General features: G+C 36.5%; 2 protein-coding genes across 3 annotated transcripts in view; one reads left to right on the top strand and one right to left on the bottom strand.

Annotated features, from left to right (window-relative positions):
• LOC127411884 (extended synaptotagmin-2-like) overlaps nucleotides 1-6,219 on the bottom strand; it is a 48,738-nt gene extending 42,519 nt beyond the window's left edge. The window contains exon 1 of one of the 2 annotated variants that reach the window (XM_051647739.1): nucleotides 5,223-6,219. In XM_051647739.1, coding sequence (XP_051503699.1) covers nucleotides 5,223-5,612 — 390 coding nt within the window. In that variant the 5' untranslated portion in view covers nucleotides 5,613-6,219. The remainder of the gene's footprint in view (nucleotides 1-5,222) is intronic. The other variant, XM_051647748.1, reaches the window with a different exon arrangement.
• Nucleotides 6,220-10,765: 4,546 nt separating this feature from the next.
• Nucleotides 10,766-24,856, top strand: LOC127415572 (cytoplasmic dynein 2 intermediate chain 1-like). Its single transcript, XM_051654351.1, is given in 22 exon segments — nucleotides 10,766-10,858; nucleotides 12,462-12,515; nucleotides 12,593-13,226; nucleotides 13,319-13,374; nucleotides 13,468-13,728; nucleotides 15,581-15,649; nucleotides 16,123-16,200; nucleotides 17,139-17,355; nucleotides 17,535-17,635; nucleotides 17,938-18,063; nucleotides 19,409-19,520; nucleotides 19,631-19,725; nucleotides 20,507-20,636; nucleotides 21,771-21,943; nucleotides 22,227-22,389; nucleotides 22,849-22,956; nucleotides 23,045-23,106; nucleotides 23,263-23,314; nucleotides 23,415-23,572; nucleotides 23,738-23,869; nucleotides 24,010-24,233; nucleotides 24,408-24,856. Coding segments are annotated over 22 exon segments (3,192 nt in total). The 5' UTR covers nucleotides 10,766-10,843; the 3' UTR covers nucleotides 24,580-24,856.
• The last annotated feature ends 289 nt before the right edge of the window (nucleotides 24,857-25,145 follow it).

Below are 25,145 nucleotides of genomic sequence, written 5' to 3'. Positions count from 1 at the left end.
CATTACTTTGATTTCACAATGCACATGAACTGATCTGAGAGCGCCACTATGCACACAGATCAGCGTGTCACTGGTTTGTTCTGAATCACACACAGACCATGTTTATCTGTCTTTAAAATCACAGCCTTTTGTGGATTAATAATCACATATGACCAACTTGCCATTTTGATGTTATTTTGTTTAATTGTGCAGCCCTGATGGATCGTGAAATTAGTCTACTGGTGCGCTCCATGAAACTTAATGGCCAAATGAAAGCACATTAAAATCAATCGCGATATTCACGATATTGTTCAATTTGACATCGTCAGCAAAATTATCTAGATTATACCGTTAATATTCGATATATCACCCAGCCCTATTTCTTTGTAGAAAATGCTTTAAAAAAAAACTAATTTAATTATGAAACCAACATTGACAAAAAGTTGTGTGTTTATGTGTTTTATATTAGATTTTTATAAGATTTTTCATTTTTATCACCTCGCCTGGACAGACTTTGAGGGATGAGTCAAAATTAATTTTTATGGTATTCAATATAATGCCACAAATGTTGTTGATTGAGCTTAACTTGTATTAAACCCGGAATATTCCAGAACAGTCCCCCCCCAACAGTTTTCTGATCTCCTAAAGGTGAGTTGCCTCATGTCAGTAACTAATTTGATTAAGCTTCCGAGGCAGTTGAGGATAAAAAAAAGAGATAATAACAGGTGCCTGTGATGTGATGGCAATGCATCAGATTAATGACTAACACTACACAGACAGGAAGATTGCATGATCAGTGCAGGAAACCATCAATGGAATTGCTATAGCAGTAGTTAAAGAGAAATGTCACATTAAGTACAAGTAAAACTGGTGGAAGCCATCGGGAGAAGTTAACTTACATGATATGCTTCAGTTTATAGTTAATTTGTGTCTGTATGTTACTTTAATACGAATTTTTAACAACATTGTAGGGTAAGAAGTAAGGTAGGGATGTTCAAAACTACCAATTTCCCTAATTGACTAATCGGTCAGTTGTTTGAACGACTAGTCAACTAGTCAGTGTTAAAGATAATACTATATAATTAAGCTGCATTATATTCACATGACCCAGATCAGACACGTTTCAGAGGGATATATGGACGAAGCGCAGCACTTCAACATGGTAACTAACGGATATTCAACAAATAAATAGTTTTGTGCAATTTGATGTTATTTAGCCTATCAAAGTAAGAAAAGTAAGAAATAAGTATGGCTCCATTACAGAGCAGCACAAAATCACTTATGCACATCCTGAATACAGAATGATGTGCTTCAATGTGACCGGAGTGCTTCAGGGTGATCCTCGCTGCTCATTCAAAAGTGCAAAACTGCAAGATAAAAACTTGCATGTACACATCTAGTTCACAACATACAGTTTACTGCAACTATTTATTTAAGACGTGTCAGACAGAATCAGCAAAAGACTTAAATCTTCCCACAACACCTCACAAATATGGGAATAGTACTGACAGCAGAGGATTTAACGTCCGACAGTGATCATCTTGTAATGTATTTTTGATGCACTGCTATGCTGTAACAACAGCGCATAAAATCATCATGCAAAAACACTCTCTAAGAAGTTGCCTCTCTCAACTGATTTGAGAATTGTGTTTCCCATTAAAAACACCACCAGTAAAAATAAAGCTGCACTATGTAAGATTTAAAAAAATTAACAAATTGCCATTATTGATTTAGTACATAAACAGTCAGTGTTCAAAACAATGTCCTTACATACCCTGATTCACTACGGTAAGTCTATAAAAATTATTTGTATTTTGAGCTGTCGGGTCGGATTGGAGTGAAGTTGCTGACTTTTGACATACATCCTTGCGTCATTACGTCATGTCTGTAAACACAGGAAAGAAGTACCGGCCGCCACGTTTTCCGGCTGGAGAAACTATGTTCAGTAGTATGCTGCAGTCTGGATGGATGTTTATCTGTTATCCGTTTGGCGAAGTTGTTTACCTGCTATAATGTTGGATATGTTTTCTGGTAGGGTTGATGAAGCTTTTATTGCTTGTATGAATCAAACATTACTCGTATGTTAACCGATCACGATGTATCTACATTGTCAAGTGTTACTGACATGTTTAATATATATGACTTCTAGGGCTGAAACAATTAGTCGACATTATCGACAACGTTGACAACATAAAAAATTGTCGACAAGAATTTTCGTTGTCAAATAGATGCCATATAACGTAACGTGAGATCGTGTGAAATTCTAATGATGTGTTAGAACGTGAGAGCAGCACTGCAGCTCGTGCCTGACTGAGGAGAGGAAGAAAACACAACTCACAGTCCAGATGCACTCTAAACTTTCAAAGCTTCAAGTGATGTAGATCGCAAAGTATAAAGGAATTATACAAAAATACAAAATAAGTAACTACAGAAGCACTCTCGTTGTGGAATAAGTGGAGCTGGAGCTGCCGCTCCGCTGAAACAAAACTTGTGTGTCAAGTGTCTTTAAAGGAAACACCCCAGCATTACATCTTTAATGCAGTTATATTTAATGCATTATAACTTTATTAAAGTTAAAATAAAACGGAAGCAGATCATGTAAATAACTACAAACTCTGAAGCGGGCATTTCTCTGTGTGGTCAGCGCCTCTTCTATGAGTTGCATGAAGTGTCCCGATCTAAGGGGGAGAAATTGAATCTTCTCCCAGCTGATGCACACTCTGTCACGGGGACACTCGTCCCTCGAGCACGCACTTGCTGCAGCAAGATTATAACGTGATGGCTCGTGACTTATTAAATCGTAATATGTGTGTCACTGTGCATTTCTTATTAAGAAGAAAATTGGCAATACGCAGTTTTATTAATAAGAGAGTTTGTTTTTTGAGAGTTAAATATGGATTGAAGTGAACAGAAAGGTGAGTTTGCCCCATTATACACTGCAACAAAATACATTTTTGATTTGTTATTGTTTTGGCTTGTTTTCCAATATGAATATCTAAAACTCCTTTAAAACAACACACATTTACTTTAGCAGCTATACTGCAGAAGAAAAACTTGTTATCTGAGAATGTTGAATATAATATTAAAAATACAAATATATTTAAAAATATCTAAACATCCTTTAAAAAAAGATGCATTCACCCGAGAAGCAGCATATAAGATATTTAGACTTGCTTTTAGAGAATATATCTTGAATAGAAGTATATTTTGTCTTTACTGGACTCACAGAAGTATAACCAAGTGAAAAAATACACTTATGTACAAAATATACTTATAGTTCTCTCTTAAAGCAAGTCTAAATATCTTATATGTTGCTTCTCAAGTAAATGTATTTTTAGACCATTTTAAATGGAAAACAAATATTTATTTCCTTTAATTCAGTGAATGACATTTAGAGGTATTTTTAAAAGATGATTTTGTCCTCTTTATTGTTAGTAAGCACATTTAATACAACCTTTTAAGTCAGGGCACAAGCTGAAGAATCGGTTAAGAGCTAATGATTAATAATTGCAATAATCGCCCGAATAGTCGAATAATCGTTCTAATAATCGTTAGATTAGTCGATTATCAAAATAATCATTAGTTGCAGCCCTAATGACTTCTGACTGTAACTGTTATATCGCATATTTAAGCATATATTTTCATGTTTAATAAAGTATATTTTAACAGTATCATTATTGAATTCTTGTTTTATGTTTTAGTTTATGGTTGTGTGCATTGCATAGACGTACTATCGTAGTATCACGGTTCACTTGCATTATCAACTGAGGCTTTACAATATAATATAAAAATAAAGTATTCTATTGAACTTGTATCAGCCATAACACAAGTTTCACCTCTGATATATTATATATATATATGTGTGTGTGTGTGTGTGTGTGTGTGTGTGTGTGTGTGTGTGTAAAGTACAATAAAAAACATTAATAGTAGATAAAATACATAAAAAATATACTGGTAACTGGTGTTTGTTGAGAAGAGTCCCCTGTTCTTTATGTAAAAGCACTTTGAGTGTAGTGTCAGAAAAGTGCTATAAGTGTAAAATTCATTCATTCAAAATATGTAAATAAGGGTGTTTTTTTTATCTTGATCAAAGCAAGTAATATTTCAGTTTTAAATGTTTAATTATATAACATAATATAAACATAAACATAGCATGTTATGACTCCGGCTCTGAATATTTTACAGTCATGTTCACATACAGGTGATATCCAGGTAAGCTCAAATCATGAGATTCATCCGCCAGAAGAGCAGTGCCGAAACACGACTGACGTAAAGTGTTCTTCTGCTAATTGCTTGCATTTTTAACAGCTTTAATGTTAATAGTCGACCCCACTAATCGACTAGTCAGTTTGACTAGTCGATTAGTCGACCACCCTGGCACACCCCTAACATTATCTATTTTTCAAATCTTTACATCAGAACTTTTTCACCAAAGAGCTTTATACTTGTTTTAGTTTCTAGAGAGTATATCCTATGATTCAACATTGCTACTAAGAATGTTGTCCTTTCCCTTGCAAAAACATCTTACAAGGTCAAGTGGGACACCAGAGTCACAGGTTTGAGTGCTTGTATTGTGCAAGTCATTGATTGAAGACCATCCTTATCTACACATTTCAAGGAATTAAATATTAATTTGGAAGTCAACAAATTCACCCCTCAGGTTCAATAGTCCATTTATGTTTCATATACAATATTTACTTTTTGAACTTGGCTTTAGGCTAAGTATTTCAGTATTTTGATCAAATGGGAGGCATGTTGCATCCTCCAGAAAACATGGTTCACCTTCTCAGATAAAAGGGCAAAAAGACTTGCTCTATCTCATGGACAGCTTGGGTATTAGCTGAGACCCGAACATAGACAGTTAAGTCACAGCACCCAGAGTTTGCTTAATGATCACATAATGGAAAGCAAACAAACAGACGTGCTTGATTAAAGCAAATACACACTTGATCTAATTAGCAATAGCTTGATCTAATTATTAGCTGCATTGTGTTAGGTTACTAAGAATTTGATTTGAACATAATGCAGTTTTTGTCAGTTTAAGCATACCTTGCCAACTACAAAGGCCTCAACAAATAGGCCAATAAAGTTGTCATGGCTTGTTGTTCCAGTCACATTAAGTCCCATGACTCCCATCAAAATAACATTACACTTTAACCAGAAGAGACTCCAGAAGCAGTTCGACAGCTTCTTGCTTTTTGAGACACAGTCAGTGTCAGCAATGAAAGAGACGTTTAACTCACCCATGATGGTAACTCAGTTGCCTCCAGCTCCGGTTTAACAGTGTCCTCTTGCTCAAAGAAGGAGAGAGCTCTGTTCAGCCTCGTGTTCTTACATCTCGTGTTTCTCCTCCAAAAGAAATATATAGTAACTGCAATCAAAAGCCAGCTAAAGCTGAACTCTAAATAACCCAGGACATAAATGGGGAAGATAATGATGAAGGTCTTGGCGAACTTCAGCCACGTGCGGGTCAATTCGCTGGTGCAAGACGACGAGTCCTCGGTGAGCTCCTCCGGTGTGAATGAGGGGATCGCCCCGTTTGTCGGCGTAGTCTGTCCGCTATCTTTAGGTCCCGAAGCACCTGCAGCTTGAGAAACATTTCCGCGAACAGCCGTCATGATGTCCTCTGTCATATTCAGCACAGACTTCGTCCGTTGTCACGTTGCAGGAGTCGTGGTGCGGTGGTTATGTGTCTGCTTCCAAATTGTACACAAATGTCAACAGCGAAAGTAAACATGAGACTTCAGACCATCCTTTACACACTGTGCTTGTAAAGTTTAACGCCCAGTTCAGTCAGTTCGAGGACGTGTTTCACGTAAGTTCGCCCGTACACCAGTCCATTTGGTTGCCGACACTGAAACGCTTTGGCTGAATTTTATATCAAAATATATACCTGCGCATAATTGGGAAGCTAAGTTCCAGCTCGTGGAACTCACAGGAGCCTCTGGTCGCGTGCTTTGCTTCACTGGCTGTGTTGTCAAGGAGCGCGTGCTGCTGCTGTGTTGGTTTACAGACAGCCGATCGCTGCGCACACACGCGCGCGCACTCACTCACAGCGGGTCTTGAGAGGTCAGTATGGAGGTCACCTACAGAGCAAAACCGCCTCCCTGAGTCCAACACCTGCACAACAACGGCGGAGGGGGAAAATAAAAGGATGTCCAAGAGAAAACAATTATCAACCGTTAACTGTTAATTAAACACCGATTGGTCTAAAAAAACAAAAAAAAAAAACAATAACAACCAGGTTAAAAACTGCTAAAGAGGGGAAAAAACTGGTTGGCTGGTCGGTGGGCTGGTTTTAGAGGGGTTTGGGACACGTTTTAGCTGGTCAGGCTGAGAGATGTGCTCCGAGATAAACCAGCAGAGCCCCATCTTGGCCAGGCCTTTTTCAACAGGGAAGAAGCCGTTAACCCTTTAACTGACACTACAAAAATCCTTAAAGGTGCACTCTGTAATTTTTTCCTCATTAAAAAAGTTTAACTCCTAAAGACAGGAATTGTAATTTTGCAATATATGTAGGAAATCATGAGCACTCACATTAAAATGAAGACTCCAGTCATATCAGTAATCTTATAAAAGCTGTTTTATTCTACATGGAGAGGGTCCACACATGGGGGCTGCCATGTTAGAATCACATGACCAGCCGAATACTACTCACTTAATCTCAGTAACCGTCCTGTTATTTGCATTTGAAACTGAAAACTATTGATTTTAAATGATGCTGCATCCAAGCCGCTAGTTGTCAGTTTAAGTCCAAGATGACACAAAGACAAAGGTTACTGAGTACCCCTTTAAAGGAATTCATTACAAGTTAAGCTCAATTGACAGAATTTGTCACATTATGTTGATTACCACAATAATAATAATAATAATTTAGACCAGGGGTTTTCAAAATTTTTGATGCAAAGGACTGCAGAAATGATGATCCCCTTGTGAAGGACCCCTTCCTAAAATATAAAAATACCTATAAAGACACATTCATATTATGTGACAAGAATAAGTATAATATTATAAAGTCAACATTTTGTTTGTAAATTTAATTAATTGGCTTTTAGATTGTCATTGTTCTATGGCTAAAATAAATTATGAAATATTGTTTTGTTTTTTTACCCACTATTAGAGTAATATATTACATTTATTACAACCCTTACAACCCTCAGTCAACAAGCTAAAGACAACAGTGACATAGAAAATCCCTAGAAAGATACAACACAAATACAAACAATTCTTGAATGTACACTCCAAAGAGGAAGAGTATCTGTGATACTAAATGCCAGTTTGTTTTCATTTCTTTCTGTTAAAAACCTTAGCTGCAATGTACACATTAATTGTACAGTTTTGCCAGGATTGAACAGTAATAAACAACAATCTGTACACAGTAAAATAACAGTATAGCACTGCATTGAGCCTTTGTGCTTGAATAAGTATGTGTGCTTTGGCAATGCATTGGAGCTACAAAAAAATAAATAATAATAATAATAAATAAAAAAACACATACAAAATTATTTATTCAGACTTAATAGAAGTCTTAGTTTAATTAGTGTTGTTGTTTTGTTATCAATAGTTGTGTTTTGTTTGAAGTCACCATTATGATGATTAGTGTTCTCGAGCTGGCAACTTGAACCTTCTTTATTATTATATCATGTTCTTCCAGCCAGTCAATTTATGTTTAAGTAAAACACAAATAATTGCACTTGGAAGACAAAACCTAAAGTCAGACTGAATGTCTGATCCTACCTTGCAAATGGCACTATATGTGACAATAGTGATGTATTACACATACAAACATAAAAGCAAAAACAGTAAAGGATATTTCAGCAAAATGATATCAGCAAGTTGAGTGTTTGATGTGTTTGATGAACTTATAGCATGACTCAAGTTGTTATGAAGACACACAGATATCAACTCTTGGCATACAAAACGCAACAGTGGTGACAATTAACAAACATACATAAGTAATAGCTGAACATTAAAATCCAAGTAACTTAGACTGCAACAAAAACAATGTCAAAATAAACCAGTAAATAGTAAAAAATCGAAGTAATTTCTTCAAGCCGCAGTGCATGCTGGGAACAGAGCTGTTCATTTCAATAACAGTAGATAGTATGTAATTTGCCTGCTATATGCTGCTAAATTACAGTTGTATACTGTAGCTGTAAAAACAGTATCTAGCTGTTAATTTCAGCAACAGCAAGACACCATTAATTTTACAGTAACATGCTGGCAACCCTGCTGCCAGTTCTTTACTGTTTTTTGACGGGAAAATCTTTAAGAGTGTATGGTCGTTTTAGGGTTTATGGCGTTACATCGTCATGGCAACAAAGTTGTAAAATTGGATATAACTTTGCACAGAAAAGGTTAGTGAGTGATTTGATCACACTAAAATCATGTTAACATACAAATTAGCCCCTTTCACACATGCAACCAGGTAAATTACAGGAAAATTGTTGGGTTGCCTTTTTACTGGTAAATGTACCACATGTGCTGTTCACACATTCCATCAACATGGAAATTTATGATACTGGAAATTGCCAGAGCAAAATGTACCATTTTTTTTTTTTTCAAAAGGGTCGTGTTTGGAGTGTACATTCATATGATCTCTAACCTAAAAATAAATGCAGTAAATTTTCTGGAAAAGGCTGTATGTGTGAAAGGGCCATTGTTTACATCTTGTGGCTATAATTTTGAAACAGTGAGTATTCTAACGTTTACAAATTAACCGCATTCACTTCCATTGTAAGTGCTTTACTGGAACCAGATTTCTGTTTTTTTTTTTTTTTTTTTAGAAATGGAGGGACAGATCAAAATAAATTTTTGTGGTAATCAACATTATGCCACAAATGCTGTTAACTTACGCTTAACTTATATTTAAGGGAAAATGTATTTTAAAAGAAGAATGTCTCTTTAAAAAGAAAAATGCTACTAGTGAGTGAAATAACAGATTCTTGCACTTTTTCATTCAACAATTATTTACCTTAACAAGTACAATGCATTTTGTAGTATGTAATATTGTGAGGATTCTCAATAGCTTCGTCTCCCTTCAATGTGATGAAATTTAAACAACTCAAACAACTACATGGTTTCCTGTTTCATGACACTGATGGTGGGTTTGATTGGGCTATCATGTGTCAGAAAAGCATCAGCATCACCAAGCTTCCATTGAAATGATCTAGCTTTCATAAACAAATGCTTCTCTCTTGGTCTTTAATTTACAAAACACAACTTTTCCCCACATATATGTTATATTTGGAATTATAGTATATTTTGTTTAAATGTTATTATTATTATTTTTTTAATATATACTGTAAATAGTTCTCTAATAATATAGTTTTAGTAAGTCAACTTTTCAACCAAGAAAGGCTTTTATTGAATTTACGAATTATCCAAATTTACATTTCCAATAACTCCGAATGAATTTGCTGTAGTTACGGATGCTATTCCTTCAGGTATTAAAATGTTTCTTAGAAATAATGTATTTTCTCCGCTTCCTTTACACTCAGTAGATCCTGTTACTACACCAGTTGGTCAGGACTGTTTCTCTTCTTGCTTTAATAAGAATAATAATAGACGTATTTGTGCTCTTTTTCAGAAAGATATCGTCTCTAGTCCAGCTGTGTTAACCTTTTGAATAATCAAGTTGATGGTCTTATTTGGAATTTACCCCATAAATATCTAATTACAAACAAAATCAAAGAAATGTCTTTTAAGATTATTCATAAATATTATCCTTGTAACTATTATCCAGAAAATACATTTAATTGTTTAATATGTTTCTTGTGCATTTTGTGAACTGCATCCAGAAACTATTTTTCATTTATTTTGGAGTTGTCCTTACTCTGTGTGTTTTTGGTCAAACTTCTGCTCATTTGTTAAAGAACATATTATGTCTAATTTCCAAAATATTTTGTTTGGTTTCTTTAATTATGATATATGTCTCATTGTAAAGGATATTACTTGATTAATCTGTTACTCCTCTTAGGTAAATTTAGTATACATAAAGCTAAGTATGAGAAGAACAAACCACTGTTTATAATGTTTAAAACAGAAGTCCGACAATACTTGAAAACAATATTGAACTTGAAAAATAAGAAAGCTGTGAAATGTGTCAAAGTATTTAGCGTCTTTAATGTCTTTACTTAATGTTTCCCCTGGCTGTTTCCTATCTTGTTATTATTAATTTTTTTGTACTTCTCTGTAAATATGTTTTATTTTTTTTTTCATGTTGTTTTTGATTATACAGCAAAAAATAAATAAATAAATAAAACTGTGTCAGAAAATGAGCTGGCAATAATTCAGTGTTCTTCCATTTTTATTCCGCATTTTTAATAATTTTAATCTGGTTGAGAAAATAGTTAAAGGGTTAAAACTCCATATTTGACTTCATATTTTAAATTGTGAGCTTTGTATATTAAGAAGTTATGGCAGTCAACAAAATGGTTGTTTGGGGTTATATTTAAACGCATTTTATTAGTTCGATTTATTAGTTTTCGATTATAAGAAAAAATTAGACTGCGTTTCACAGTACATGTCGCGAGGAGACAAAAGTGCCTCTGGTTGTTCCTTGAAGGGTACTCAGACTTACAGGCTCCATGTGGTTAGGATTAGGGTGGGGGCGGGGCTAGGGCATATGCTGCCTCCCAGGAACAAACGGAGGCTCCTTTGTATATTGGGCAACAGACGTATCGATCGATTACTCTTTTCTCGATTTAAAAAACTGTTGTTGCCATGACGCGTTAAGGTTACCATGGTTACATTTTAACAACGCATGCGCCGTATGCATGTAGCAGTGTGGAGTCAAAGCTGTCAACATAAACTTGTGATTGTTGCATCTAAAACGAGACAAAACAGGAGGATCTCTGAAGTAATGTACCCTCTAAAGGTAAAGCCAAACCTCTCCCATATGCAGCAGCTGATGTGAGGCAACTGTTTATCGCGCACATTTTTAAGATCAACAAGACGGTTAGCACGAAAATTCTGTTTACCTACGTCACTTATTCTATCTGTTAAATTCACAACCAAGAACTGTCATTTCATCAATTTAAACAACTGTAGAAAGAAATAAGTGCAGTATTTAATCGGCTATATTTGGTAATTAAGCCATGAGCTTCAGTCTGCTCAGAGACCACTGCAAAATTATCAGTTTCTCTGGATTTACTATGTATAGGTATGTGTTTGAGTAAAATTAACATTTTTGTTTTATTCTATAAAGTACTGACAACATTTCTTCCAAATTCTAAATAAAAATATTGTAATTTAGATCATTTATTTGCAGAAAATGACAACTGGTGAAAATAACTAAACAGATGCCGTTTTCAGACCTCGAATAATGCAAAGAAAACAAGTTCATATTCATTTTTAAACAACACAATAATAATGTTTTAAGTAGGAAGAGTTCAGAAATCAATATTTGGTGGAATAACCCTGATTTTCAATCACAGCTTTCATGTGTCTTGGCATGCTCTTGACCAGTCTTTCACATTGCTGTTGGGTGATTTTATGCCACTCCTGGTGCAAAGATTCATGCAGTTCGGCTTTGTTTGATGGCTTGAGGCCATCCATCTTCCTCTTGATCACATTCCAGATCATCACAGATCCTCCACCTGGTCATCTAATGTTTAGACGGAGACCTGGAGAGACCTTCAAGCCACAGAGTCTCGTACCCTCTGTGAAATTTGGTGGAGGATCGGTGATGATCTGGGGGTGCTTCAGCAAGGCTGGAATCGGGCAGATTCGTCTTTGTGAAGGACAAATGAATCAAGCTACGTACAAGGTTATCCTGGAAGAAAACTTGCTTCCTTCTGCTCTGACAATGTTCCCCAACTCTGAGGTTTTTCCAGCAGGACAATGCACCATGCCACACAGCCAGGTCAATCAATGTGTGGATGGAGGAGCACCGGATCAAGACCCTGTCATGGCCAGCCCAATCTCCAGACCTGAACCCCATTGAAAACTTCTGGAATGTGATCAAGAGGAACATGGATGGCCACAAGCCATCAAACAAAGCCGAACTGCTTGAATCTTTGCACCAGGAGTGGCATAAAGTCACCCAACAGTAATGTGAAAGACTGGTCAAGAGCATGCCAAGACACATGAAAGCTGTGATTGAAAATCAGGATTATTCCACTAAATATTGATTTCTGAACTCTTCCTAAGACAAAACATTAGGATAGTGTTGTTTAAAAATTTATATGAACTTGTTTTCTTTGCATAATTCGAGGTCTGAAAACACTGCATCTGTTTTGTTATTTTGACCAGTTGTCATTTTCTGCAAATAAATGCTCTAAATGACAATATTTTTATTTGGAATTTGGGAGAAATGTTGTCAGTACCTCATAGAATAAAACAAAAATGTTTATTTTACTCAAACACATACCTATACATAGTAAATCCAGAGAAACTGATAATTTTGCAGTGGTCTCTTTTGCAGAGCTGTGTACAGTATTAACACCTTCACTGTATATATTTCACTCATCCTTCATAAGAAAATAACTAAAGAAGATACTTGGAGGTCTGATGACTTAAAAGTGCACCTTCAGGTAATCTACAATTTGTTTGTGTGTGAGAATAAGAGAAGATTTAAAAGCACAAGCCAAAAATGTTATCATATTCCCAGGGACATCATGAGGAGAGCAGAAGAAGAGATGGATTAAAAGGAGAAGAGGAGCACAGGAAACACAGGGATGGAGAATCTATAGATCGCAGACACAGAGACCCTGATCAAGATGCAAGGAGAGAGAGAGAAAAACAGAGGCAAAGCAAAAGAGAAGGAAGTAAGCATAGAGACCCAGAAAGGGACAGAATCCAGGATGGCAAGAGGGAGGAGGTAAAAGAGGATAGATACAAAGAGAAAAGGAGTGAGCGAGTAAAGGCGGTTGCTAACAGCAGGCACAGGGATGGTGATAAAGGGAGTGATGAAAACAGCAAACAACAGAGGGATAGAGAGAAAGACAGGGACATAGAGATGTACAAACAGCGGGAGAACGATAAAGAGAAAGATAGAGAAAGGGAGAAAAGGAGAGCTGACAGAGACAGGGAGCGAAAGATTAGAGAGGAGAGACGAGGAGGAGGAAAAGATCTGGATCATTCTAGAACAGAAGAGCGGGTCGGAGACAAAGAAAGAGAGAGGAGAGAAGGACACAGAGCAAGAGAAAGTGACTACAGTCAACATGAATTTGAGGAAAAACAGAGAGAGGGAGAAAGGAGAGAGAGACGCAGTGATAAAGAGCACTCTGGCCACAAAGAAAGAGGTATGATTATTACAGTTACTTACTACCAATAGAAAACTTTTTTGATCCATGCCATACATTTAGTATGATCACTTGTCTCCTTTGTCTTTCAGAACACAGAAGAGATAGAGAAGATGAAGAGAAGAGAAGACGGGGAAAAGAAAGCCATGTAAGCTATGCGTAAGCTCATTGCTATTTAGATGCGAGCAGTGTTCTGACAAACTGATGTTATTAAGAAACGTTTTGCTGCTGTTGCCAACAGGAGGCAGAAACAAATCACTCTCGAGAAGCTGAACGTGAGCGCCGGCACCAGGAGAGGAAAGAACCGAAAGATTATCTCAATGATATCAAAAATAGGGATAAGGAGAGTGAAAAAGCCAGGGAGAGGGAAGAAAGAGACAGACGGCTTGAAAGAAGGCACAAAGTGGATTCAGACTCAAAGAGGAACGACAGAGAACGGACAGGGAAACATAAAGAATTCTCAGGCCACAAAAGCAGTGATAGGCTAAACAGAGACAAAGAGGTACAAACTCTGTCACATAAATGTCTGTGATTAGTCTCACTATTATCAATAAAATGTATTTGCATTATTGATAATGTTTGCATGTATGCAAGCTAATGAGTTATGTGTAATGAAGTCTGGTTTAATGAGACTTGTGATATTTTATGAGATTATACACTGCCGGACAAAAGTGTGGAATAATGTACAGATTTTGCTGTTATGGAAAGAAATTGCTACTTTTATTCACCAAAGTGGCATTCAACTGATCACAATAGTCAGGACATTAATAACATGAAAAATTACTATTACAATTTGAAAAAAATGTTCAGAACTTCTTAAACTACTTCAAAGAGTTCTCATCAAAACATCCTCCACGTGCAGCAATGACAGCTTTGCAAATCACTGGCATTCTAGCTGTCAGTTTGTCCAGATACTCAGGTGACATTTCACCCCACACTTCCTGTAGCACTTGCCATTAGTGATGGGAAGATCGGATCATTTTACTGACTTGAATCTTTGAGTCTCATTCAGCAAAATGAACTAATCTTTTTTTCCAAGTCATTTAGTTCATTTCGTTTATTTAAGCAGAATGAATTAAAAATATTACATTTTCAATAGCCAAAAACCCCCAAAACCCGTCTACTTACACAAACTTTGATTATAGTCCCAATAAGGAAAAATGTATAATGCGTGAAACAAATGATTATGAGAAACAAATGATTAGTTAACATTTGGATTGAATCTTCTTGTCTGAGTCGTTCATTCTTTTGTCACGTGACAAATGAATGAACGACTCGGACCAGAAGACTCGAGAGGTGAACTAATCATTTCTGTTTCCTGTGTGAACAGTGTATAGCGTATACAGCTTCAAAATGAATGGATCGGTCATGAATGACCCATCACTACTTGCCATAGATGTGGCTTTCTTGTTGGGCACTTTGCATGCACCTTACAGTCTAGCTGATCCCACAAAAGCTCAATGGGGTTAAGATCCTTAACACTCTTTTCCAATTATCTGTTGTTCAATGTCTGTGTTTCTTTGCCCACTCTAACCTTTTCTTTTTGTTCTTCTGTTTCAAAAGAGGCTTTTTCTTTGCAATTCTTCCCATAAGGCTGCACCCCTGAGTCTTCTCTTTACTGTTGTACATGAAACTGGTGTTGAGCGGGTAGAATTCAATGAAGCTGTCAGCTGAGGACATGTGAGGCATCTATTTCTCAGACTAGAGACTCTGATGCACTTATCCTCTTGTTTAGTTGTACATCTGGCCTTCCACATCTCTTTCTGTCCTTGTTAGAGCCAGTTGTCCTTTGTCTTTGAAGAAAGTAGTGAACACCTTTGTATGAAATCTTCAGTTTTTTGGCAATTTCAGGCATTCTATAGTCTTCATTCCTCAAAACAATGATTGACTAACAAGTTTCTATTTTGCCATTTTTGACCTAATATTGACCTTAAGACATGCCAGTCTATTGCATACTGTGGCAACTCAAAAACAAACACAAAGACAATGTTAAGATTAATTTAACGAACCAAATAGCTTTCAACTGTGTTTGATATAATGGCAAGTGATTTTCTAGTACCAAATTATCAATTTAGCATGATTACTCAAGGATAAGGTGTTGGAGTGATGGCTGCTGGAAATGGGGCCTGTCTAGATTTGATCAAAAATGACTTTTTTCAAATAGTGATGGTGCTGTTTTTTACATCAGTAATGTCCTGACTATACTTTGTGATCAGTTGAATGCCACTTTGGTTAATTAATGTACCAATTTCCTTATGAAACAGCAAAATCCATACATTATTCAACACGTTTGGCCGCCAGTGTAAATCTCCAGTTTATGTTTTGTATTTGTGTGTGTACATGTATGTGTATAGGAAACTACCACAAGACCTCAGTTAACTCAGAGGTCTATTCAAGCTCAAATGGGTGATCCAGAGATCCCTGTAAGATTCCTGTTTTAAGTTTTTAAGTTCTCTAAGCATTAAATGAACACTACTTCTACTGCTGCTAATACTAATAATGACATTTTGTTATTATTTTATGCACTAGTGGAAAAGCATAACACACTTAAAGTTTCCCCATCATTTCCATCATTCTATTCTTTTTTTCTCTTTTCTTGAATTTTTACATAGCCAGCATGATTAAGTTCATTGCAAATGATTTTTTTAGTTGAATGAACAGAATGCAGTATAATATACCAGTCAAACATAAAGGCCACAAAAAGCTGCATTTCTGCATTAAAACAAACACATTGTGTCAGCCTAAAAGGCTCATCAGATATAAAACCCCCTATTTTAGAGTCTCAGAAGTCTGGCAAGACTTTTCTCACAAACTAGTACCTAGCAGGATTTATTTTGTATATTTTTAATTTCATTGCTTGTAAAGCTAATGTGATTGTATGCCTTTTTGTTTCAAGGTAGAGGATGAAGAAACGGAAGAGGATAAACAGTCAGGCAAGGATTAACGTTATGATGATTATGAGGGGGATTTTGAGGTGTGGATCAGTCCAGAGCAGAGTATACATACTTTACTAGCAACTGATGGTACACAGTTCCATAAATGGTTAACAAATTTACCTTTGTTGATAACAAACATTTGTTTACTGTTTATATCTCCCTGATGTCATATCTTAAAGGGATAGTTCACCCAAAAATGAAAATTCTCTCATCATTTACTCACCGTCATGCCACCCCAGATGTGTATGACTTACTTTCTTCTGCAGAACACAAACAAAGATTTTTAGAAGAATATTTCAGCTCTGTTGGCCCTCATTATGCAAGTGAATGGTGACCAGACCAAAAATCAAGTAGAGGCCACATAAAAGTAATCCAAATGACTCCAGTGGTTAAATCCACATCTTCAGAAGCAATGTGATAGGTGTGGGTGAGAAACAGATCAATATTTCAATCCTTTTTACTATAAATCTCAACTTTTACACTCTTCTCCTTCTCCTTCCGCATTCTTGTTTTTGGCTATTCGCATTCTTCTTGCAAATCACCACTTACTGGAAGGAGAATGTATAGTAAAAAAAAAGGACTTAAATATTTATGTTTCTCACCCACACCTACCATATCGTTTCCGAAAAATGTAGATTTAAATATTTAAATATGGAGTCAAATAGATCACTTTTATGCTGCCTTTAAGTCCTTTTTGGAGCATCAAAATTTTGGTCACCATTCAGTTGCATTGTATGGACCTACAGAGCTTAAATATTCTTCCAAAAACCTTCGTTTGTGTACTGCAGAAGAAAGAAAGTCATACACATCTGGGATATCATGATGGTTAGCAAATGATGAGAGAATGTATTTTATTTTTGGGTGAACTATCCCTTTAATAACAAACTTTAAGAATAATTTTGGATTCTTTTTTTTTTTTCATACTTTATTATGTTTTTCTAATAACTGTAAACTGATAAGGTGTTCATGCTTTTAGGATTATGAAGAAGATTTTGAGAATGTAGATGAAGAAGAGGATGATAAGGAGGAGGAAGAGGAGCATGACAGTAGACTGAGAGAAGAAATAAGGGAACTGAGCCCCAGGAGAAGAGAAGAGATTGAAGCCGTCCACAGAGCCATTAATGAGGAGAATGAGAGAATCTACTCGGCAAGATCACAGCGCACAACCACAGAGTCAGCTTTCCCCACTAGAGGTGGATAAATAACACAATATGATATCAGATATTCATAAAATCAGAGTAACAAGTTGGTAAGAAGTAAGAGGTTGATTTGATTTGTGATATTTGTACTCACAGACCTATCTAGCACATTATACTGGTGAGTTTGAAAATGAAAACACCTCATAAATCAGTGTTTTGTTCTGTTTTCACAGAGAATCACTCTAACAGAGGTCAAACACATGGCAAAATTATTGATTTTGTATTAGCAAAGCAGCGAGAGATCAGCCAAAAGATGGCCAAAAAACAGAAGCAAGTCCTTTTTCATCTTGAATATCTTGAGTATCTTATTATTAGTTAATAGTAGCTTTAATAAAAAAGTAATACCTTCTTTTTAATAGTAGTCAGTGTAATCTTACGTCTACCTGGTTGAAGGCATCTGTACTTAAAATATATCAGAATTATTTAATTTCTAAACCTTTATATGTTCTTTTCCAAGTAATTATTATTATTATATTATAATAATCGAAAATACATGCAAAATACTTTTGAAAAAATAAAATAAAATGAGTAAAAGCCAAATGATTGATTGATTTGATTTGATTTGATTGAAGGAAGCGCAGTGAGGAACTGCTGCGTCTAATTGATTTAGACTTCTCCATCACCTTCTCTCTCCTGGACCTGCCTCCTGTGAATGAGTATGACATGTACATCAAGAGCTTTGGAACAACCAATACAAAACAGGTTAGGGTTTCCACAAAGCTACCTGTTTAATTTATGTGGCCTGCAAATGGGGAAGGATAATATTTTAAAGTACACTATACGGCCAAAAGTATGCGGACACCCCTTTCTAATTAACGAGTTCGGTTACTCCATCAATTCCTGTTAAAGTTCACCCAAAAATGAAAATTCTCTCATCATTTACTCACCCTCATGCCATTAAGCAAGTGAATGGTGACCAGACCAAAAATCCAGCTCAAAAAATCAAGTAGAGGCCACATAAAAGTAATTCAAATGACTCCAGTGGTTCAATCCACATCTTCAGAAGCAATGTGATAGGTGTGGGTGAGAAACAGATCAATATTTCAATCCTTTTTTGCTATCATTCTCCACTTTCACATTCTTCTCCTTTTGTTTTTGGCTATTCACATTCTTCTTGCATATCACCACTTACTGGAAGGAGAATTTATTGTAAAAAAAAAAAAAAAAAGACTTAAATATTGATCTGTTTCTCAGCCACACCTACCATATCGCTTCTGAAAAATGTGGATTTAAATATTTGAATATGAAGTCGTATAGATTACTTTTATGCTGCCTTTATGTCCTTTTTGGAGGATCAAAATGTTGGTACCCATTCACTTGCATTGTATGGACCTACAGAGCTTAAATATTCTTCTACAAATCTTTGTTTGTGTTCTGCAGAAGAAAGAAAGTCACACATATCTGGGATGGCATGAGGGTGAGTAAATGATGAGAGAATTTTCATTTTTGCGTGAACTATCCCTTTAAGACGATACATAATGCCACTCCATACAATGGCATTGTGTGCTTCCAATTTTGTGGCAACAGTTTGCAGGAGAGCCCTTTTCTATTCCATCATGTTGTTGCCCCTGTGCACAAAGTGAGGTCCATAAAGAAAATATTTACTGCATCTGGTGTGGAAGAACTTGATTGGCCTACACAAAGCCCAGACCTGAACCCCATTGAACATCAATTGGAACGCCAACTGTAAACCAGGCCCCATCGCCCAACATCAGTGCCTGACCTCACAGATGCTCTTGTGTCTGAATGGGAACAAATTCCTGCAGCCATGTTGCTACATACAGTATAGTGGAAAGCCTTCCAAAAGAGTGGAAGCTGTTATTGCAGCAAAGGGGGAATTGGTGCATATGGTTTTGAAATTAAATGTTCATCAAGCACATATGGTGTCCACAAACCTTTGGCCACATAGTGTATTTGGCTGTATCAATAAACAATATGGTTTGAGGCAGCATGAGATAATATTAATAATATATTAGTCATTTTTACACACCTTCAGTCCCTGTAAAATAGATTTTTTTGCGATCTTATGAGGTTCTTGTGTCTCCAGGCCTATGTGCAGTGTAATGAAGACAATGCTAATCGAGACGTACAAACAGAAGAAGTTGAAACGATGGACAAATGGACACAACACCCACCAGAAGCCAAAGCAGTGTGTGGAGGTATTCTGTTCAGCACTTAATCTGCTGTCATTAATGACAGAAATGTCAAAATAATAAACATATTCTATTTTACACTACTCCATTTATTCTGTTGTCTTAACTGTAACTAGGGCCCAAGGTTTCTCAAGAAACAACTGATGAGTCCATGGCAAGAATGACCACTGACTCTCAACGTTTAACTACTTTCCTATTTTCTGCCACACAGGTAGAGAATGTTGTTCACTGGTGTTTATTCTTTTGTTTTAAACACTTGTTAACTGTTAAACAAGTGTCTGTTATGACATGAGGAACCAAAATTTCCCTGATCTTTTGACATAAAAAGAGGTAATTGTACTATAAAAACATACTGTAAGTTTCAGAACTCAAAACTTCCTCCTCACTGCAAAAAAAGCTTTTGTTGAAACCAAGCTGCCAAAATGACTCATTTGCTACTTCCTCTACAGTGTGATGTCACACTGTGGTAGACATTTGCATCTGACCACCTTCACAACAAGACACATCAACGACTACTTCACCTTTTAATCACTTTCATAGCCCCGCCCAGAAGCAGTGAGCAGTGATATGGCAAGTAGAGAGAGAAGGTTAGTCAAGAGCAGAGAGCCAATCATAAGAGTTGCCGTTTACTGTCAAGTCTTAAAGGAGAAGCAGCACCAAAACTGAGTTTCTGACAGAGGGTCAGAATGAGAGTGGAAAATGATAATGTTTTGCAAAATGTATGGCTATTGTTTTGTGCAAAACACTACTAATACTATAAGTGAACCTCAAGAAATAATCATTAATATAATCAAAAAGGCATGTCATGACCCCTTTAAAATAATCAGTAAATACAGTACATTAAACTTGTCCCCACAAAAATGCAAAAACAATAGACAGTGTTATGTGTATCAGAACAAGCTCTACGTTTTTTGTGGTGTTAGTCTAAACAGTTCAGCTTTCTCATGTGAATGACTTAATATTTATTTGTGATGTGCTATTTTGTATCTTAGGTGATGGCTGTGCTGAAAGAGGAGAATATGGCAGAGAGTAATTCTCTGAGGAGACTTCGCTCTCAAACAGATGCGCTGTCCTTCAGTGATGGCTGCCTTCAACTCAACACTAAGCTTCCCTTTCTGCATGGTGACAAAGACTTTGTTAGCTGTTTATGGATTACATTTGCTGATAAACAGCAGACGCAATGATTACTGGATGACTTCACACTACTTAGATTTGGTGACTACATGATATTTATGTAAAAGACAAAATTAAAGTTGAGATTTGATTTTAAAATAACATGAATTAGTTCTATTAAAGGGGTCATGAAATGCTCTGTTTTATTTTCTTCCCTGAGGTCCAATATCACACACGTCATGACATGAAATATTCATGATTGAAACGGTTTACTCATGGTTTTTGCGATCGTGTCCAAGTGTTTTTAACTGCCCCATCCTTCAATAATAGTTCCCTTAGAAGCTTGAATCGTATTATGACTCGTATGATATGAGCCGAACATACAATCAACTCTAAAATATGCTAAAGACACATCCAGTTTCCACTATCATTCCATCATGTTTACATACACCAACAACTAAAAATAGCGCAGATGGGCGAAAGAACACATCCATGATGCATTCTCCTCTTCAGAGTTGTAACTTGACACCGCACCTTTTAAAAGCAGCCCGAGATATGATATACAAGCGGTCAAATTTGTCTCTCTGTACATTTTTATGGAGAATAACATTTTAATTCAGACAGGCACATGAAGGTATCCTGTGTAAGTCCACTTTGGATGAATCTCCAATGACAGGCCCATCTCTCTCCTCTTCACCTGTGTGACTGACTGAGCACCAGTGACCGGGGCCAAGGGTGCAATGAGGAAAAATAGGCATTTCATAAGCAGATGTATTTGATCCTTGTGATGTCACAAGTTCCACGAATTCCAAACGAGCCGTTTTTGCAGCTTGGTTTAAATAAATGCTCTTTTTTTTATTAAGGAGAAAGTTTTCAGTTCTGAAACTTACATTATGTTTTTATAGTACAGTGGCCTCTTGTATGTTAAAAGATCAAGGAAAATGTTATTCCTCATGTCCTGACCCCTTTAAAAGTCATTACATCCTTAATTACATTTTCAGTGTAAATTTCACTTAATTGGTAGATAATTGCCTGAAAATTCAGTTACAAACACATCAACAAATTTGAACTGAAACAGTGTTTAATATGGTGATTAATATGGACAAAACTTTGTGCTGCACATGTATGTTTAATTGTTTGCAGGTCGACAGGTGAGTTTGCTGCAGTTCTCTCACATCCAAAGGCAGACTCTTCTCTCTGTTCATCCTCCTTCCCCTAAAACCAATGCTGTGCGACTTGACAGTGAGACAGTCATCTGTGTGTGGAACATCTGGGAACCATCCAGACCCCAAAAAATTCTACTTTATGAATCTGAGGTATGCAGAAGCAAACAGGACGAATAAATTCGGCAGAAAACTTACCCTATAATATATCCCTGTCCATTTGTTTATTAAATTCAGCTATATGAATAACAGTGTCAGACTCTCAGCTTTGTTTAATACATTTTACCATATTTTAATCAATTCCACAGATTTTTCCCAATAATCAACACAATCAAAATGTGTAAAAATGTGCAGATTGCCCTTCTTTTTTTTTTTTTTTTTTTTTTTTTTTTTTTACTTCTGTTTTGTTTAAATTCTAATTGTCTATCTGTCCCAGGTGAGGTGCTGTTGTTTCAGTCCTGGTAAAGTTACTTTAGTGTTTGCCGGTACATCAGTGGGCTCTGTGGTTGTGTGGGATCTCAGAGAACATTCTGGTACTCACTGCAACTTGGTGGTCGGCGAGGAGGACTGGACACTGCGTTACCCGACTTTCTCCACTGGTTAGTGAACACTCACTGCTTCTGCTGCAACTACTCCATCAAAATAAATAAAGTATCAGACTAAGTTTGAAGGACTTGAAATGTTTAAACTGTAAATGTCATAATCCAACATTGCAGCCACTGTAATGGGCAGAGTTTTAATGTGTGGAGTCCATTTGAAACATCAGGAGAAGGGTCATTAGATGGTGGTGGCGCAATAGAGTGTGTCCTAGAGACCCCAAATTTGGTATGGGGCTATTCATGCCATCCCTATCAGTGTGCCAAATTTCATAATTTTCCTATGTATGGTTCTATGGGCTGCCATACACTCCCATTGGGGAGGAAGAATAATAATAATACTAATGGATACAATCGGTGCCACAGCACCTTCGCTGCTTGGCCCCTAAATATAAGAAGAATAAAAGTTGCAGTTCTGGTTCAATCTAAACTGATGTGGGGGTTTTTTGTGTATGGACACAGATGCTGTGCTTTCAGGGGTGGGTCATCTCTCTCCTGTAGTGTCCATTGAACCTGTAATGTCAACTGGTGAAACAGGTTCAAATAGCACACTAACTGCAGACATAGAAGGTAAAAGAAACCATACATGTTAAATCAAATAATTGAAATATATTTTTTAAATCAGTTTGGTAAATTGATTTCCTTGTGCAAATTCTAGAGTATCTGGGACTGTCATTCCCATTAGGATCTCTGGATGAAAAGGGGGTATTAACTCTCTGGGTATGTTTGCATTTCACCAGTAGCTTTATTTCACAGAAATGCTTTGCATGAAAGATTTTTGAGATTGTGTACTCTTTGTTCCATAATTCAGATTTTAAGATTGCTGAAAGTCCAAACATTTATGCAGTTTTATAAAATAATTATGATGTCTATTAGGTTGTGGTTGAGCTGCCCAAAGGAAATGATTCTGGATCTCAAACAGACTTGGGTAAGTTGAATTTACAGATGAAGATCTTTTGTGAAACATATTTTCATGCCCATGTAATAGCCCTCCCTTTGTTTGAATTATTTTGTGTCTGCCTTGATAGGTCTAAGGCCTGGTGGTAAAGTTAAGCTGCTCCACAGCTCCTCTCTACAGACCACTGAGAAATCACCTCAACCCATTATGGGATGTGGACCTCCTTTGAGCCTTCAGCTGAAGTTCCTCCCTTCTGACTCTAATCATTACTTCATTGGTACCAACATGGTCGGTGTTGTATAGCATGAACATGTTGAATAAAATAATAGCTAGTGGTGAATCATTTTATGGGTTGTCTTTCCCATTAAATAGACTGTTAATAAGTCTGTTGGTCTATCTTGGTCTAGAAATGTCTTTTAATTAGTAAATGGAAGATTTTTATTTTTATTGAAGGGTCTGGTTAGGCATGGAACAAGGCATAGCTTGAAAGTTTTTCCAAAGTTCTACAGATCACAGTTTGATAGCTGTGGACTGGTGGAGGTTACAACACTTGACTTTAGTCCTTCAGGAGAACCCTTTTTCTTGGTAAGAACAGCTATTATTGCTTTTTACATGTTTTGGGTATTTCTGTGCTTGTGACAGACTGTCAATTCTTTTACACTGTTTTTACATAATGCAGCTGCCTTTAGTATGTATTGTTTAATGTTTTTGTGTAAAAATTTCAGGTTGGCTGCAGTGATGGCACAGTTCGCTTACACTCTGTCCTGAGGGAAGCTCCATTGATGGTGTGGTCTGGATGTTCTAGTGGCACTCCTATTCTTTCAGTGCAGTGGTCTCAGACACGGCCAGCTGTGTTTTGTGTTCTGGATGCTGCGTCTGATCTTCACATCTGGGACCTAACAGAGAAGGACTATACGCCCGTCATCACTGAGAATATACACAATGACTGGTAAAAACCAGAACATCAAACATAAATTTTGTATACAGACAAAATTGGTGCAGAGCATTAATATTACTACTGTAGATAATGTCATTAAATACTTCTATTTGTAGTTACTGTGGTACAGCATGTACTTCAGGAACTTCATTCGCAATCTTCTGTTTTCTCCCTCTTTTTTTAAAGTGTAACCGCTATGGCTGCATTTGGTGAGCCAGCCAAACAGAACACATTCTCTGGAGTTGCGCTTGCCAAGCAGTCTGGCAAGGTGGAAATTCAGTATTTCAAGAAGTCGCTTACAGTACCTAAAGCTTCTGACAAAGAAAAGCTTCAGTCTGTTTTACAGGACACTTTTTGATATATATTCTCATTTTGCAAATCAGAAACTTGTCTGTTTGAGCCCAGATTCAAATTAATATCCATTTAAATCAATTTGCACAATATGCAAATAACAGAGGACAACAAAAAGTGAATTGAGAAAGTCATAAACAATATGGACAAACTACCTTAATTATATTTCATTGTAGTAATTTCAATATAGTCACTAAAGTTACATGCTTTAAAGGGTTAGTTCACCCAAAAATGAAAATTCTGTCATCGTTTACTCACCCTCAAACTTGTATAACTTTCTTTCCTCCGTGGACCACAAAAGAAAATGTTAGACATAATGTTAGGGACTGGCAGCCTTAGTCACCATTCACTTTCATTGTATGGAAAAAAGATATAATTAAAATTAATGGTGACAGAGGCTGTCAGTCTCTAACATTCTACCAAACCATTTCTTCTGTGGTTCACGGAAGAAAGTCACACAAGTTTAGAACTACATAAGGGTGAATAAATTATGACAGAATTTTCATTTTTGGGTGAACTAACCCTTTAGCAGTGTCTGTAACAGTATGAACAGTAGAGCATGAGAAATAGTTG

Source organism: Myxocyprinus asiaticus, chromosome 2 (genome assembly GCF_019703515.2).
Source record: "Myxocyprinus asiaticus isolate MX2 ecotype Aquarium Trade chromosome 2, UBuf_Myxa_2, whole genome shotgun sequence".
Taxonomy (NCBI): domain Eukaryota; kingdom Metazoa; phylum Chordata; class Actinopteri; order Cypriniformes; family Catostomidae; genus Myxocyprinus; species Myxocyprinus asiaticus.
The sequence above is the reverse complement of the archived record's forward strand: the minus strand, read 5'-3'. Positions and strand labels throughout refer to the sequence as shown.